The following is a 15,350-nucleotide window of genomic DNA, read 5'->3' on the forward strand; positions in this document are numbered from 1 at the left end:
AATTGAACATCTTGTCTGTGTAAGTCGGAAAAAAGGTGTATTTCCCAAAATGTTGGTGTTTTCCATTAAGGGGACAAATGGATCAAAACCATGCCAGGAAAATGCTCGCCACAGCATAACAGAGCCACCAGACCCTCACTGTAGGGGTTGAGCATTCAGCCTTCTTGGTGTATGCTGTCGAGAATATGGTGAAGGATGACTCATCTGACCCCATCACTTTTTTCCCACATGTCTATAGACCAGTGCCTATGTTGACCTGAATTATCAATTATGCATTTCTCTTTGTATTGAGAGGTTTATGCATTGCAAACCTACTGTACTATAATACAGGTATATGTATAATATAATATGTAGTTGTCAATGGACTGTTCTTGCTGACGTCCTGCCTTGGCATTCTCAGTCACCTCAGTCACCTGCTTTCCCTTACATATCACACTAATGCACAAGCATCACACTCATTGAATGTACACTTTCGTTCGCAATTTCTGACCCTACTTACTGAAGTCTTTCACATAGATCTAAATGCAGATATCACTTTAGTCACTGTTCCTGTTGAAACACTAGCCAGTTGAGCTGTTTTTGTAACTGAAGCTCCTGTCATCCATGCCCCAATAATGAACCCTATTTCACAGTCACTTAGATGCTTTCCTCCTGCCATCTTCATCCAAAATGGAGGTCAACTGAGCCTGCTCAGAATTTTTAGTCATGCCACAGAGCATAATAGGATGTTAACTGCTTAATTGTATCAGGCAGTACACCTGTATGGAAGCATCTGCATTCATTATGTTTCCCCACTTATTCAGGGTTTACCTTTAATTTGTTACGTGTTGACAAAGACAGTATACAGGTTTTCACAGATTTATAATTTTTTTTAAAACACTGTCAAAATCTAATTTAAAAAGGCAGAAAAAATGTCCCTCCACCCATTGCTTCATTATTATCAGTGCATAATACATTACCCTGTGTTCACACATCAGCAAAAGAAAATGCAAATGCTGTGCTTCTCAATGCAAAATGTATCATTGAATGTCATGGGAATCCTGTTACCGTGTCGCTTCCACCCAGTAGAGCTTATTGCCATAGCAGCACTGGCATTAGACAAAGTAAACAGTCCTACACTTGTGCCACTTTGTCTAGCCAATCTGAGAATGTGCCAGTTTGACATTTCAAAGTAGTCAATTCCAGAATGTTTGATGGGGCTGGAAATAGTCTGTTACACTAAAAGTTAACAAGTTCACTTGGGGTATTGGAAGAGTGTTTTCTGCTCGTGTTTGAACACAGGTATTATTTCAGAGGATTCTTGTTTTCCAGGCTAATATGAACCTCAGAACCAATGTGTTTTAGTATTACTTTTACACAATGTACACTATGAATCTGCAACTTTCAGCCAAAACAAGGTTTTGTCCCATGTGATGTAGAATGTGAAAAGTTCTAGTTTCAGATTGGAGTGTTATGTAAACAGTGCACAGGTTCAGAATATAATGTAAAGTAGCTTAGAAATGGAATATTATATATTTTATTCATTGGAACACCTCCATTCAGACATTATTTTGTTCCGGTGAATGGCGTATGAAAGGAGAGATACTACAGTCTGTATGATTGATTGAAGCATGCCAGCCTACAGTGTATTATTTTGGTTAATTTGATGTACAATGACATGCTCACATGTAATGTCTCTCTGGAATCTGGCAAATTGCAGCATTGTTGAAAGCCACTTCAGCACAAAACAAATGCAAAACCAGCACAAAAAGATTGTTGCTCGTACTGATGCCAAGTCAACCTTTTAATGAAATGGTTCCCCGGCTTTCTATCAGAACCACTCAACCCAGCTTGTTCTCCGGGGAATCAGAAAATCACACGCTGAGGATGTCATTAAAATAATTTTGTTTGATTTCAGCGCTTAGTAGTAAATACGGTAGTGTCTTACGTGTAGTCAGGCAGAACAGCTATCCGGGCTGAATTAAATGGTCCTGTTATGTAAGACTGCAGGATTTAATATTGTGCCCACACTTGTGCAGCGCTGTGCCTGCAGCGAATAAGCGCTGGCCCCTGCTGCTGTCGAGAAGGAAACGAGAACACTTCAAGTACCTGTGGGTGTGACAACCACCCCCCTCCTCCTCCCCCAACCCTGTGCCTCCACAGGCGACACTGCAGCAAGACCACATGGGGATAGAGGCAGAGCTGACGGTTACACCATTATCACAGGATTATCGGTTCATTATCAGGTCTGCCATACCTTTTCTCATGATCTCAGCAAAGAGTTCAAGTTTTAATAAAGGCTGGGCCTCACAGCCAATAGAACGGATTAAAATGCTGTTCTATGTAAAGCACAAACAGTCACATTAATTTAGCATCTACAATATGAGTTGGCGTTCTAGCAGAAAAAGAATCATGTTAGTTCCGCAATTAAGCCAACCTTGGCACGTGCCCCATTTCCTCTGAATCACTCTGTAATCTACAGATTATTATAGCTCCTGTATTACATATATACATTATTATGTACCTAGTTTATGTTCAAATAAATACATTAGTGTTTAATATTACACTATTTATTTGAGAAAAATGGTCTTATGAAACCCTGCATACTGCACGATTTACCTCGGCAGTCTATACTATAGTTTGATAAGTTAAATGAGCTTAATTTAACACACCTAGCAAGAGATAAAACAGATGCAAGAAATCACCATTGTTTTTATTGATTATTTATGAGCATCATTAATTAATTAATAAAATGTGTTTCCCCTCTAATTCAGTTCAGTAATTCAAGTTCAATAATTCAGCAACATACTTTTATGTCATTTTGCACAGACATCACAACAAGTACCTGTCCTGTTTAATCCCATTTCATTAATACAAGGGTTCATGGAATGAGCCAGTAATTCTCAAAATACAAACATTCAAAAAACTAAATATCCATTTTCACCAAGGCTGTTAATTAGGGTGTGGGTTTTTTCATAACAACTGACTTCTGTTTTTACAGTAGTTTGCTGCAATACTGAAAGAGTTTGCCACAACTTTCTTGGCAACAGCTAAAAAGAGTTGCCAGGATATTTCAGGGGGGAAAAGACAGCACAGTCATTGTCACAGGCCAGATCAATAAAAGGAACCCCTGCTGTTATAAGACATGATTATTCTCACTACTCGCAAGAATTGCCAAACAACCGAAGCAAGAATCACATTGGCAGCAAACATGCACTACGTGTAAAATGAACAGCATTCGGTCACCAACTGTAGGCTGGCAACAGAAAGTTAAGTGAATTGGCAATTTCCCATGCTAATGGATTTAAATATTTACATAAGCTGGTGCAAATGTTTTACCTCTGAGAAAATTCCTGCAAAGCTTCCCAATTCTAAAGAGAAAGAGCCTGCGTGCATAAGTCACAAACGCATAACCTCTACCTGTAGGCTCCCACAGCTCTCTGGTCAGTCAACCCATCGACTCGTCACCCAACCGCGATCGAAAATGGTGTCTCCTCTTCACACACCGTGCACCAGCCAGCAACAGAGCTGAGCAGGGCATCTATCTCTCAGTTGTTTGTGGGCTAATCTGACAGTGATGTCATCATGTGTCCCCCTGCCAAGTTCTAAAGGACGGTCCATTCAGAGCCCTTCCCTTTCACACGAGGGGATGGAACATTCAATAGAACAGCCGGTGCTGGCTTGTCTGAGCTCCACAGTCTGTTAGCGGTCGCAAACCACATAATCCAATCTAGTGTTCCTCTCCTCTCCTCTACACATTTTACTGACAGTTATTGGCTTACTATTGGCAAATTCCCCTGATGATATTTTGCCATCAGTTCATAGGACTAGAAGGGCTTTATGGAAGTAAATTAATTTGTGTACTTGTCATTAGTGGATTCCCTGGATTAGAGTGTCAGCTTCCATGGAAATGAAAGGATCTGATAAGGAGATGTCAAGCCAATATTCAGGGTTCATGGAATGATATGAGCTTGCAATGAGAATTTCATTTAGCATTTTAAATACACTTTGAAGCCCATTTTAATCTCAAATAAGTAATAAACTGAGTAAATAAATTAACATAACGATTTAAGAATTGATGATATTACTAAACACTTTTGCTTGAAAGAAATAGCATTTCCAATAACAGGAATATCCAGGTTTCTTAGTTACAAATGTATTGCTTTTGGACTGAGCTCTGAAGTGAGCTAGTGGTTGTGCTTCATAGCCTTGAAAGCATTATCTTCCCTGACAGCTTTTTAAGAGGCTGTTTATTTCAGCTGTTCCTCCTGCATAAGCACAAATGGAAGATTCAAAATGTCATAGCTGAGTTCACGCTTAAGTGAAAAATAATTGATAGTTATGCAAACAATTTATCTTTGCCTTTTGCTTCTTCATTATGCCAATCAAACTGAGAAAAAAAAAAACAATTTTAATATTCAATGCACCATGGCAACCCTGACAGCACAATACTTTATCAAGCTCACTTGATGCGTATACTGTCAGGACAGGTCTTTGGAAGTGGACATCAGCAGTGCAAACCTTTCGCTTGCATTAAATAATTCCGCAGCATTCATGATTATACAGCAAAGAAATGAAGCAGACTGAAGTGATATATTTTCCCAGTTTCCTGACAGAGGGATATCACATCGACTTTGGAAAAGACATACATTTCCAAGTCAAAATGTATGCTCTAAGTAACTATACGAGAAACACAGCTGCTGAGGGATACACACAGATTTTTGTTTTGGCAGATATTGATCTCTACGGGAAGGCTGTCTTGTCTCGAGTTCAAGTAGACTAAAAAAAGTATTGATATAAATGGCACTGAAATGTAATTTACCTCATGCAAGCTTAACGCTGTGGTTCCATCACAACTCTCTCTCTGTAACAGGAAGACATGCTATTTTCCTGCACTCTACGATTGAGGAACACAGACTTCAGATTGGATACCTAGCTTCCAGAGAGCCCGTCAAGTGGCCATTTTAGCCCACGCACTTTAAGAGTGCAGTCACTATGTGGCCGAGGACGTACTTCCACTTTCCAATGATTGTACAGGTCTTGTTTCAACAGCCTGAGACTGATTGCCATGCAAGGGATGAGATGACAGGCACCACCCAACATCATTACTGAGATGTGAGCTGTCCCAAATTGCCGGCGCTTATAACCTCTGCCAGACCTCATTTTACCGAAGAGTCATAAGGCTTTATAAGTCGCCCAGTGAGTCACGCAAAGCCATAGAAGGTGACAAAACACTGGCGTAGAATCTGCGCTAGCATCTCCAGGATTTTCACGGAGGAATAATGCTGGGTGAATCATATGAGCAGACACCTTGAAAAGAGACAAGAGCAGTGCGGGGGATTATCATTCAATAAAAGCAAGAGCTAGCTGGAACAGGAAGAGAACACTTGTGAAAAGCACTGAGCCTCCAAAGGCTATATTTTTCACGTCTCCTGTGCAGTATAGAGCACGTTGATCCAGCAGGAAAAGGGAATTAACATTTGAAGAAAAATGTTGCTGAAATTAGGATGCAGTATATTTGTGAAAATAACTTAATTATATATATATATATATATATATATATATATATATATATATATATATTAATGAACACTATCAAGGCCCTTGAAAATGAATAAACCCTGCTGTATAAGAATACCTTCTCTCCAATTTAGCTTGATGTGTGTATTGGAGGGTGTGGTATAAGGGGAATGTATGATCAAGGTTTCCAGTGAATGTAACATACAGTTTAACACGGATTGACACAGGTTTGACATAGTATCTCCAGGGTTCCCTCGTTGTATGACAGAATGCATTCAGATTCAATTATATGTTTGATATTGATAACACTTTTAAAGAGCCTTGCTGAAAACCCCTGTATAATCGGTGCAGAACACATCAAGATACTGACATCCAGATTCTTCCCAGTGACAATTTTTCCTTAAATTTGAGTGGTAATTTACTCTAAATTCTTTCAGATTAACAACATTGTGAGTCTGCCGGGTACTGAAATTAACAGAAATCGTTGAGTAGTACTTCATGCTAAAATATTTTTTTCTTAAAATAAATGCCAAACTGCTCCTTCTGGTGGATTAAATCTGGGTTATTATACTCAGAAAGATAAGATCTTCTGCCATTGGAAGCGTAATCGACATCAGAAGGCAAAACACAGATGACATAATTGAGAGAACGCAGCCTTAATCAGAGGTGCAGCTGTCTCTGCCACCTGCTGCACAACAAAGTACACATCTCATCAGTAGGAAAGCGTTGTTTCACCTCAGGGTCACTTTCGCATTCAGTCAGATGATTGTTTATCGCAGGGTGCAATTAGAGCACCGGCGTACCTCTCAGAGTGACAACATTAATTGGTTAATTTTGCAGTTGTGTGCTTTTCGGAAACGCGCGTCAAATTACTGTCGACACAGATCGATCTTTTTTCATCTTTCAGAACAACAACATCTCACAACCTTGGCTGTACAACAGTAAACCCAGGAGAAACATAGCAAGAACACGCTGTCAGGTTACATTGCATTTATTTCAGCATACTATCTACGTTACAGCAATACATTATTCTCAAACCAATTCCTGTGCCTCCTAACCAGAGTCAGAATATTGCATGAAAAGTGCTGACATCCTACCAAAGTGTGGGATTTGCATATCAAGACAGTCCCATAGTTCCCCCTGCCTGTTATCTTGTTTCTAGCTGGCACCGATCTTAGTTTTTCTGCTACCTTCACCCACACACTTAAACAGAGAGCGGCGTGCACATATTCAATATCGAATTTCTGCATGAACTTCCATCTCCTAATCTCCCAGCCTCTGTCCTGGCTATTCTGTTTAGCCCTCTTGGCAACAGACATCTGCCAAGGAGGTAGAGTGTGGCACAGTCTTCTTCTGACAACACTTACATAACAGCATTCTGCTGTTGTATAGTAAACAAGGTTATTCTGACAGTAATCGCTTCTCTAGAAAATCATTTAAAAACTTTTTTCAGTTTTTGCTGTGCTTCTCATCCTACCTTCTGTCAGCGATGAAACTCAGCTGGCTCTTTCGCTGCGTGCCGGATTCTCTGCCTCGCAGTTGCCACTGCGACTGGAACGCTGATTGAATGTGTGAGGATCAACCAATGGCAGAGCAGCATATCTTGTGCACAGAGACACACACTCTGGCACATACACGCACACACACAAACCAGCAAGCACTGAAGCCTGCGGTTCTGTTTTTATTTCCATATTTCTGCAAGGGCGCTCTTTCATGCTAGTAGCTGGGACACAATACTGTAACATAAAAACTGGGAACAAAAATACAAACTTTGAAAAAGATTTTAACTGTATATTTGGAGTCATTATCACCTAAGACCAGATCTTGCTGATTTTACCTGAACAACATCAGTCAGAAGCAGTGATGTTAAACTACAGTAAGGAAATGTCACTACATAATGATTTCTTCCTCAAATAAAATTATCGTCAAAGCAGAGATTAGAGAACTATTGGAATTCATAACATTACTACAAGTCTACAGTTAGGGGATGTGTGTCTTTCTCTTTACTATAGAGTAGACAGGAAGTGCTCATTCATTTATTCATTTGTCATATACAATATTTTCTGCAATTACATAAATGACCTAAATACACTGTCACTGCATGATGTATTACCCTGGATGTGCAATTTGTATGCAGTACCATACAGTAGACACAAGAGGAACATTATACAGTACAGCATCTCAAAATGTATGAGTATTATAATTCAGATGGACCTCACTGCTTGAGAAAACCAGAGCTCACTAATTTAATTATATCCTTACAGTGATAACAAAGAAGACTAAGGATCGTTTCAGAAGACTCATTATTTATATACAAATATATAACGATAATATATTTCTCTTATGAATATTGTCATTCTTATTACTTGTATTGTTACAATGACAATAACAGTGATTTTATGGGAATATCCACAGGAAGCATGTCTAGTAAAATCTCAAAGCGCACTATTTCTCTGTGTTAAATAAACTATTTTAGTGTGTTAAATAAATCCCTGTCATTTTGATATCAGTAGAAATGATTGAAATTGCTCCTACTCCCCAGCTTCTGTTTGGACAGGGAGCTCTCAGTGGCACAGGAATAATGCATGAATAATTAAGCATATTACTCCTCAGCGAAAAGGAGCGAGTCTATGTAATAAAGCACAGCAAGGGAATATCCTGAAACTATAATTGTCTTGAGGTAACAAGAGGCATGAAATCCATCAAGTCTAATAAGATTAATACCTGGATAGCTTTATAGCAGCTTTACAACTCTGGTCCTGGAGAGCTGGTCTGCGAGCTGGTTTTTGTTCCAACCAATTACCTTAATTTATTTTTCTGACCACTCTAGAAATGATGCTGGTTCACTCCTATACTTGAGCTCAGTAAAATCTTTAGGATACACATGCAGTCAACAGCTGTATCTGGTGCATATAAAAATCTATGATCAAGACATTACTTAGCTAATTAAATAATTAAGAACAGAAGTTGGCACAAAATCCTGAAGCGGATCGGGCCTGGCTGTGCACCCCGCTTTAGAGCCTTAGCAGCCAGTCATACAGCATAATAATACGTATGCTATACATTTCAGCTTAAAGGGACAATAGGTACGATTTTTGTGTTAAAACATTGTTACAAGGCCATTGTAAATCCCTTCCTATCGTTGAAAAAGGCTCACTGACATGTTGACTCACCCTCTGCCTGTGTTTATATTATAAGATATACAGTTGACAGGCCGTCACTCAGTACCAAAACATTGCACAGCTATAAAATAATTCAAGCTCATTAGTTGAAAAATGGTTCTAATTGCCACAGCCAATGACGTGGGGGCCTATTCAGATTGTTTGTGTGTAGCTGCCCAAATTGCACTCCTGGTTATTATCCAAGCAAAGAGTAGTTATGAAACAATACCAGTTGCTATTGGTAGCAACAAGCAAATTAGCCATAGTTAGCTTGACGAATTTACAAATATCCATCTGAGGCAATACGAACATAGTAGCGAGTGTTGCAAGCATTGCTGTACACATGTTGTGGATATTTGTAAATTCGGCAAACTTATAGCTAATTTGCTTGTTGCTACCGATAACAAACTGGTATCGTTTTAAAACTAGATATGTATTCTTCACGTGTATAATAAGCAATAGTATACAGAGTTTCAGTGATAGCTTGTCTGGAGTGCAATTTGGGCAGCTACATGTTCCTTTTACGAAAAGACGGCAGGCTCTGTTGCGTTCGTCACTGTCAACTTTCCAAAACAGTGCATGTTGTGGTTTGAGGGTGTTTGTTGCTGCAATTCCTCTCTTGACCGTTAGGAGCCTTTAAGCGCACAAATGCATTCCTGAAGCTGCTTTGGATGTCAGGACAGGTACAATATGAGATCAGTCATGGGAGAGTTGGTTTTCCAAAAAGGGTTATATTAAAGGGTTAGATCAAAAGGGCGAGGGAGCCTGAGGGAGATACTCTGGAGAATCCCCTGAGTGTACTATGCTTTTAATAATGTCCACACTCTACATCAACTGACACATACCAGACAAAAACCTGCCATACCCAGAGCTCTTCCGGCAATAACCAATTCTGCCAACAGGACAGACCTATGGAAAAATATCTGTATTGTTTAACATAAATAATGTTCAATACCACTCTCTGTTTGTAATTTATTTGATTGCAAAATAAGCATGGTAATTTATCCAATTACATTTTCAATTTTGATTGCACCTTATTAAATCAGAGGTCCCTAACCCTCCATTGACAGGGGTACTAAACTACCCCCTGACACAGAACATGCAGACAATACCATATTTTTCAGATCAATAGATTGTATGTTTCTTCCCGTTTCAAAAAGGACAATTGACTTTGAATTTTTTTATTTTTTTGTATCAAATCCATCCATTAATAAACCAACAATAAAATCGAATTATAATTATATTGAACACTCATTTATTTTGATCATGAAAATAGCTACCTTACATTACATTGCATTTATTTATCATTGATGTGATATACACTCAGTGAGCACTTTATTAGGTATGTATTGGACTCATAAGTTTTCTGCTGCTGTAGCCTAATCACTTTGAGTTTTGATGCGTTGTGTGTTCAGATATGCTCTTCTGCATACCACTGTTGTAATGTGTGGTTATTTTTGCATTACTGTCACCTTCCTGTCAGCTTTGACCAGTCTGGCCATTCTCTTGAGACCTCTCTCATTAACAAGGCGTTTCTGCCCGCAGAACTTCTGCTCACTGGATGTTTTTTGTTTTTCGCACCATTCTCTGCAAACTCTAGAGACTCTAGAAATCCCAGGGGATCAGCAGTTTCTGAGATACTCAATCAATCTGGGACCAACTATCATTCCACGGTCAAAGTCACTTAGATCACAATTCTTCCTCATTCTGACGGTTGATGTGAATATGATTGCTGCTGCTGCCACACAATTGGCTGATTAGATAATTGCATGTATAAGTAGGTTGTACAGTGTTAAAGTGCTAATAAAGTACTCAGTGAGTGTATATCAGAATAAAATTCACACAATATTTCTTAATGAAGATAATGAAGAACAAGACAGGAAGCAAGGTAACATTTTATTTCAATTAGTTTTGTAATATAATCTCTTTTTTGCATTTTTCTCCCGGTACATTTGCTTTGGTTATGGTGTTGTTTTTAAATTACTATTACTATTTGAATGGCTAAATAATTAGTATTATAGTAACAGTTATTCCAAGTGTTACAACAGAGTTCACACTTAAAAAGCATTAGAAACCATATTCAAAGGCACTTACATGAGGCACGCAGTTTGTTTATGATAGTTCATGTAAATATTGTGCACAGCACATTTATTTGTACTGCAGAAATGCACAAAACACAAACAGCTCAAAAATGGTTTCTCCTTTCAAATGACATCTTGCATAAATGTTTCTGAATTAATGCAGTTAATACATATCTGGTCTTTACTGACGATGCAACGCTATCACATTTTCCGAACAAAGAATACTTCATCATGTCAGTGGTCTCTCAGAAGTTTATCCTTGTTTGAATTTGTGTGCAAATATGAAAAGGCCCATTCCCTTCGCCATGTTCTCACTTTGCTTTTCTTCACAGAATATTTAAGGCAGCTACAGGAGTCATTCTCATTGGAGATTACACACTTTTTCCTAGCTTTGCCATTCTCAGTCTTAAGGCTGTGGAGAGGAAAGACACAGACACATGTTTCAGTGCACTACTTCATACTGCACCCATGAATTGAGGCCACGCAATGGAAAGATAATCTTAGTAAAAGAACAGATACATCGCATTTGAAGAATTCTTATCCTAAGGAGAAATTTACTCTTTAAGAAAATAAATTATATTCAGGTATTCATTATTCATTATTAAACTGCAGCAATATCATGGCATTTTGTTCTTGGTCATTGCTATGGTCACCACATTGCACACACTAATATAAATAATATATTGTATCAATAAATTACAAAAAAATGAATAATTAGACATATTGTATGTCATAGAGTACTGTATTCAGTTATATCTGAATACCAGTTAAGCTAAATTACCATGTTAGGGAAAACAGAAAATGTATACTGCAAGTATGCTCTATAATATTAGTATATTACCACTAAAATACAGCAAGAACACATTTCCATGTGCAAGCCATGGTGATACTATCCTGTTTTATGTTCTCTTGTAAAATGCATTTATAAAAGAATAATGGATATGCCAAGACGGCTGCAATTGATTCTCTTAAATGCATTTTCTGCTTATATAACTCACATTTTGTAATAACTTCTCAAGCATATTATTTCACGGCGCTTCAGTGTCAACACTGCTCTTTCACTTGGGAAGCTTCAGCTGTCAACCAAGGCCAGAGACAAGATTTTCACAACAAGGCCTTTTATTGACAGCATCTCAGTATTTGAGTTGCATTTGCCAATTTTGCTTCCACACAGGTTTAGCGGTGTGATATTACCTCCATTACTGAACTTTACCTAAATCCTGAGATTGTATTTGCATTGTCATATTATGTAACATTTATCTGAGGAGTGCTATGTTTTGAACATGAAGATATGTGCTACAGGTGTACATATAATTAATCCCATTACTTTTCAAAATGTATTTCAGACATCCACAGAGATGTCAAGGAAACAGCATAAAGAGCTATTGTCCCAAAAATGTTTATTGTCAAGCTGTCATTCAAAACTGTGCAGAAACAACAGCGTTCAATTAGCACAAATGTACAGAAAAAGCAAGCCAGAGATATCTTGATTGTTAAAAGTTAAAGAGCGATGCCAGGGAGCCATGCAAATGACTGTGATCGCACCAAAGACAGTTGGCTCGAAATGAATCATTTGCATAACGAAAAAAAAATTAACACAGCAACAAAAATCAAAACAAAACAAATGACTCATTTCAGAACAATGAAGTGGCATGTCTGTGTACCATGTGAACTGCAGCATATAAGACTGGATTTAATTCATGTTTCCATATTTTCATTTTGGCTTTGAACAGTACTGTACTATACACTACCAAAGGCACTGTCATTTTAATCATACTTATGACAAATATATTTCACTTTCATTTTTAAATAGAAACAAATTTAATTGCGTGTGTAAGTTACTGTAAACTTGGAACAGGCTTTTGACAATTAAAGAAAATTAAATTTATATTCCTTATAGCTAAACAGCGTCATGGCTATGTGCAGTTCAGCCACTGGGTGGAAGTAGAGCTTGATAAAACACACTTAAAATGCTTACAGTATAAAATCCTATTCAACAGGGCTACAGCACCTTAGCACCCACTTATTCCCATGTACATTCTGTACGCTCAGCTTTTGTATGATGTGAAATAAGTGTTCACAGTTCTGGTTTAGTAATCTGTTGTTCATTACAGGAAGTGAGTCGTAGGGAAGAGGTCCAGCATGCAGAGCCAAAGCCATGTTGTCAGAGGAAGTTAGTTTCAGAAGAGAGGGTTACATTAATATGCAGTGCTGCTTTTTTCTCTTTGTGATACCTGTGGTCGAGGGGTCTTCTGTGCTGGCTCCTCCCATCCGTCTATTGGGGTACTGGCTGGGTCGGAAGAGGCTCCGCCCAGGCTCTGTCTCCGGGGGTTGGTTGGGGGTGACGTACAGTGAGGCATTAGTTCTGTTGCAAGAGGCATGGGCCTCTGTGAGGTATGGACTTGCTTTGGAGGCCAGGTGGGGCTGGAAGATCTTGCTGTGGCACCCATCAGGGTGGTAAGACAGCGGTCCGTCACCGCCGTCATCGTCATCGATAACCACCAGCTCGGCTTGGATGGCCTCGTCATGCTGCAGGGCGCAGCGGGTCTCTTGTTCATCGTCTACGCTCTGATACCCCATAAATATCATGGTCACAGCCTCCTTGGAGTCCATGCTGTTGCTGGTTTGGAAACTGATTGGAAGAGACGGTGACGGGCTTCTATGTCTGACTCCGGACTCCACCAGCAGTGCAGCCCTGTGGTTCTCTTCAGTCTGCTGGAGGGGCGGCTGCACTGGGCTCTGCGCAGTTGCCCCAAAATGGGTCTCGCTACCATTTGTGAAATGGCCGTTTCCAGGGTTGTGTGGAGGGGACCGGTCTGTGTGCGCATGGCCGTTGGGATTAGGGGGTGGAATGTGAGGTGGCAGACGCTTTGCTCCCTCCTGAGATGGAGGACCGTCGCTCCGGGGGAACTCGGGTTGAGCAGGAGGGGGGTGCAGGTGTGGCTCCAACTGACCGTTGGGCCTCGGGCTGGCCTGATCCCGGGGGAGTCTCTTTGGGGTGGACGGGTGGCTGTAGGGGGTGGAGAACACGGGCTCGTGGTACTCTACGTCTGGGTTGGTCTGCTTTTCGGTGGCCTTCCTCAGCAGCTCCTCCACCTCGTGCGGGGTGAGCTCTCCCACTCCGTTCTGAGCGGGCTGGCCATCAGGGTGCAGGGCGTAGACAGACTTCCGCCCGTCATCGTACACCTTTATGCCTTTCTGTTGAAACTTCTGTGGCGTGACGGTCGCTGTCGACAGGACCTGGCTCTCCCCGGTCCTCATGTCTTTCTCCACGTTAATTTCCATAGCAAACAAGGCTGCGGGGAAAAGATGGATAACCTGTTGCATGATCACTTGCAGACATTATGCACTTACTTAAAATGTATTTTTATTTATTTTTTTCAGTATAACTGAGATGCCTAACACTTTATTTGCAATAAAACCCAGTTTTGGAGTTGATTCAGAAGGTGGCAAATAGTTAAGTTTTCTTTTTTTCTGATTTAAAAATGTTTATTTTATTTCATTCCCATTCTAAAAATGTTAACAGACTGGCCAAATGTATCAAAAGCAATTAACACCAAGTTCCACTGGGAAAACCTAAAGGACAAATGCTCTGTACCAAGCACTTTAGCATAGAGCCTACATTTATAGTACAGTTGTAATGGTTTGCATCAAATAAATTAGACTTTATTAATGTATTAGTTTTTGAACATGTAAGTTGAGGCCACATTGGTAAATTGTTAGTATTTATGCCCATAATGTGAAATGGTGTCACAGTAACCATACCTTCTTTAGGCTGATCATCACTAGTTTCCAGTAAAGGGCTGGATGGTTTCTTTAGTGGTGAAGGTTTGTAGGACTTTGGAATATCTGGAATTGCTGAGTAAATGTATTGGGTTGACTCTATAACAGAAGAAAAGTCAATTAGTTTTGATACTATTTACATTTCTGATAAAGTCCAAATTGTAATAAAAGATGAAGGCAAACAACACCCAAAGCAACAAAGGTCTTTACCTTGCTGGATATCTGCATTTATCGCCTGTGAGGAAATACAGTAGTTCAAAATTACTTTTCGGATATCGTTTAAAATTGAGAAGAGAAAAAAATTCAAGGCAAAGATTAGAAAGAAGAGGTGGTCGCAAAACGCCTTTATTTTTTCCAGTTTATAAGTGAGATCCACTGCAGTCTCAATGAGGAGCCGATGCTCTCAAACATCGCCCTAGTACTGCTCAGTCCCCTGTCTACCTCAAGTGTTGGCATCCATTTGACCGCTTAAAAGCCTCTTCCCAATAATATGTTCACAGCATTCATTCTCACATGGAAACACCTGAGTGAACAGCATTGGGAAACAAAGCGTGACCCGAACAATAGAAATTCCCCACAGTCCAAATATCTGTGCAGAAGAGCAAAGAGAGAAGGAGAAGGAGAATGAAATGAGCAATACCTTTATTATGTCCTCCGTGGTTTTCTCAACTTCCTTCAGCCGTTTCAGAATGAGCTGCTCATGATCAGATATCATCATCTCCTGCTTTTCCAGAGCTTCGATTTCCAGTTCCATCCTGCAAGAGGGGATACAAAACTGTCACGCTGGCGAGCGGAGAAACCAGATGCAACCAGGAAGAAGGTAGAG

The 15,350-nt window shown here is 39.7% G+C and overlaps 1 protein-coding gene across 6 annotated transcripts in view; it reads right to left on the minus strand.

The window, feature by feature from the left end:
- Positions 1 to 15,350, minus strand: part of palmdb (palmdelphin b) — a 37,547-nt gene that overhangs the window by 6,803 nt on the left and 15,394 nt on the right. For 3 of the 6 annotated variants that reach the window (XM_061238231.1, XM_061238233.1, XM_061238232.1), the window contains one exon: positions 15,165 to 15,279. In XM_061238231.1, coding sequence (XP_061094215.1) covers positions 15,165 to 15,279 — 115 coding nt within the window. Of the gene's footprint in view, positions 1 to 6,976; positions 7,058 to 9,940; positions 11,154 to 12,102; positions 14,038 to 14,506; positions 14,624 to 14,734; positions 14,760 to 15,164; positions 15,280 to 15,350 lie in introns of those variants that run through there. The other 3 variants (XM_061238235.1, XM_061238236.1, XM_061238234.1) reach the window with 3 other exon arrangements.

Source organism: Conger conger, chromosome 4 (assembly GCF_963514075.1).
Source record: "Conger conger chromosome 4, fConCon1.1, whole genome shotgun sequence".
NCBI lineage: Eukaryota > Metazoa > Chordata > Actinopteri > Anguilliformes > Congridae > Conger > Conger conger.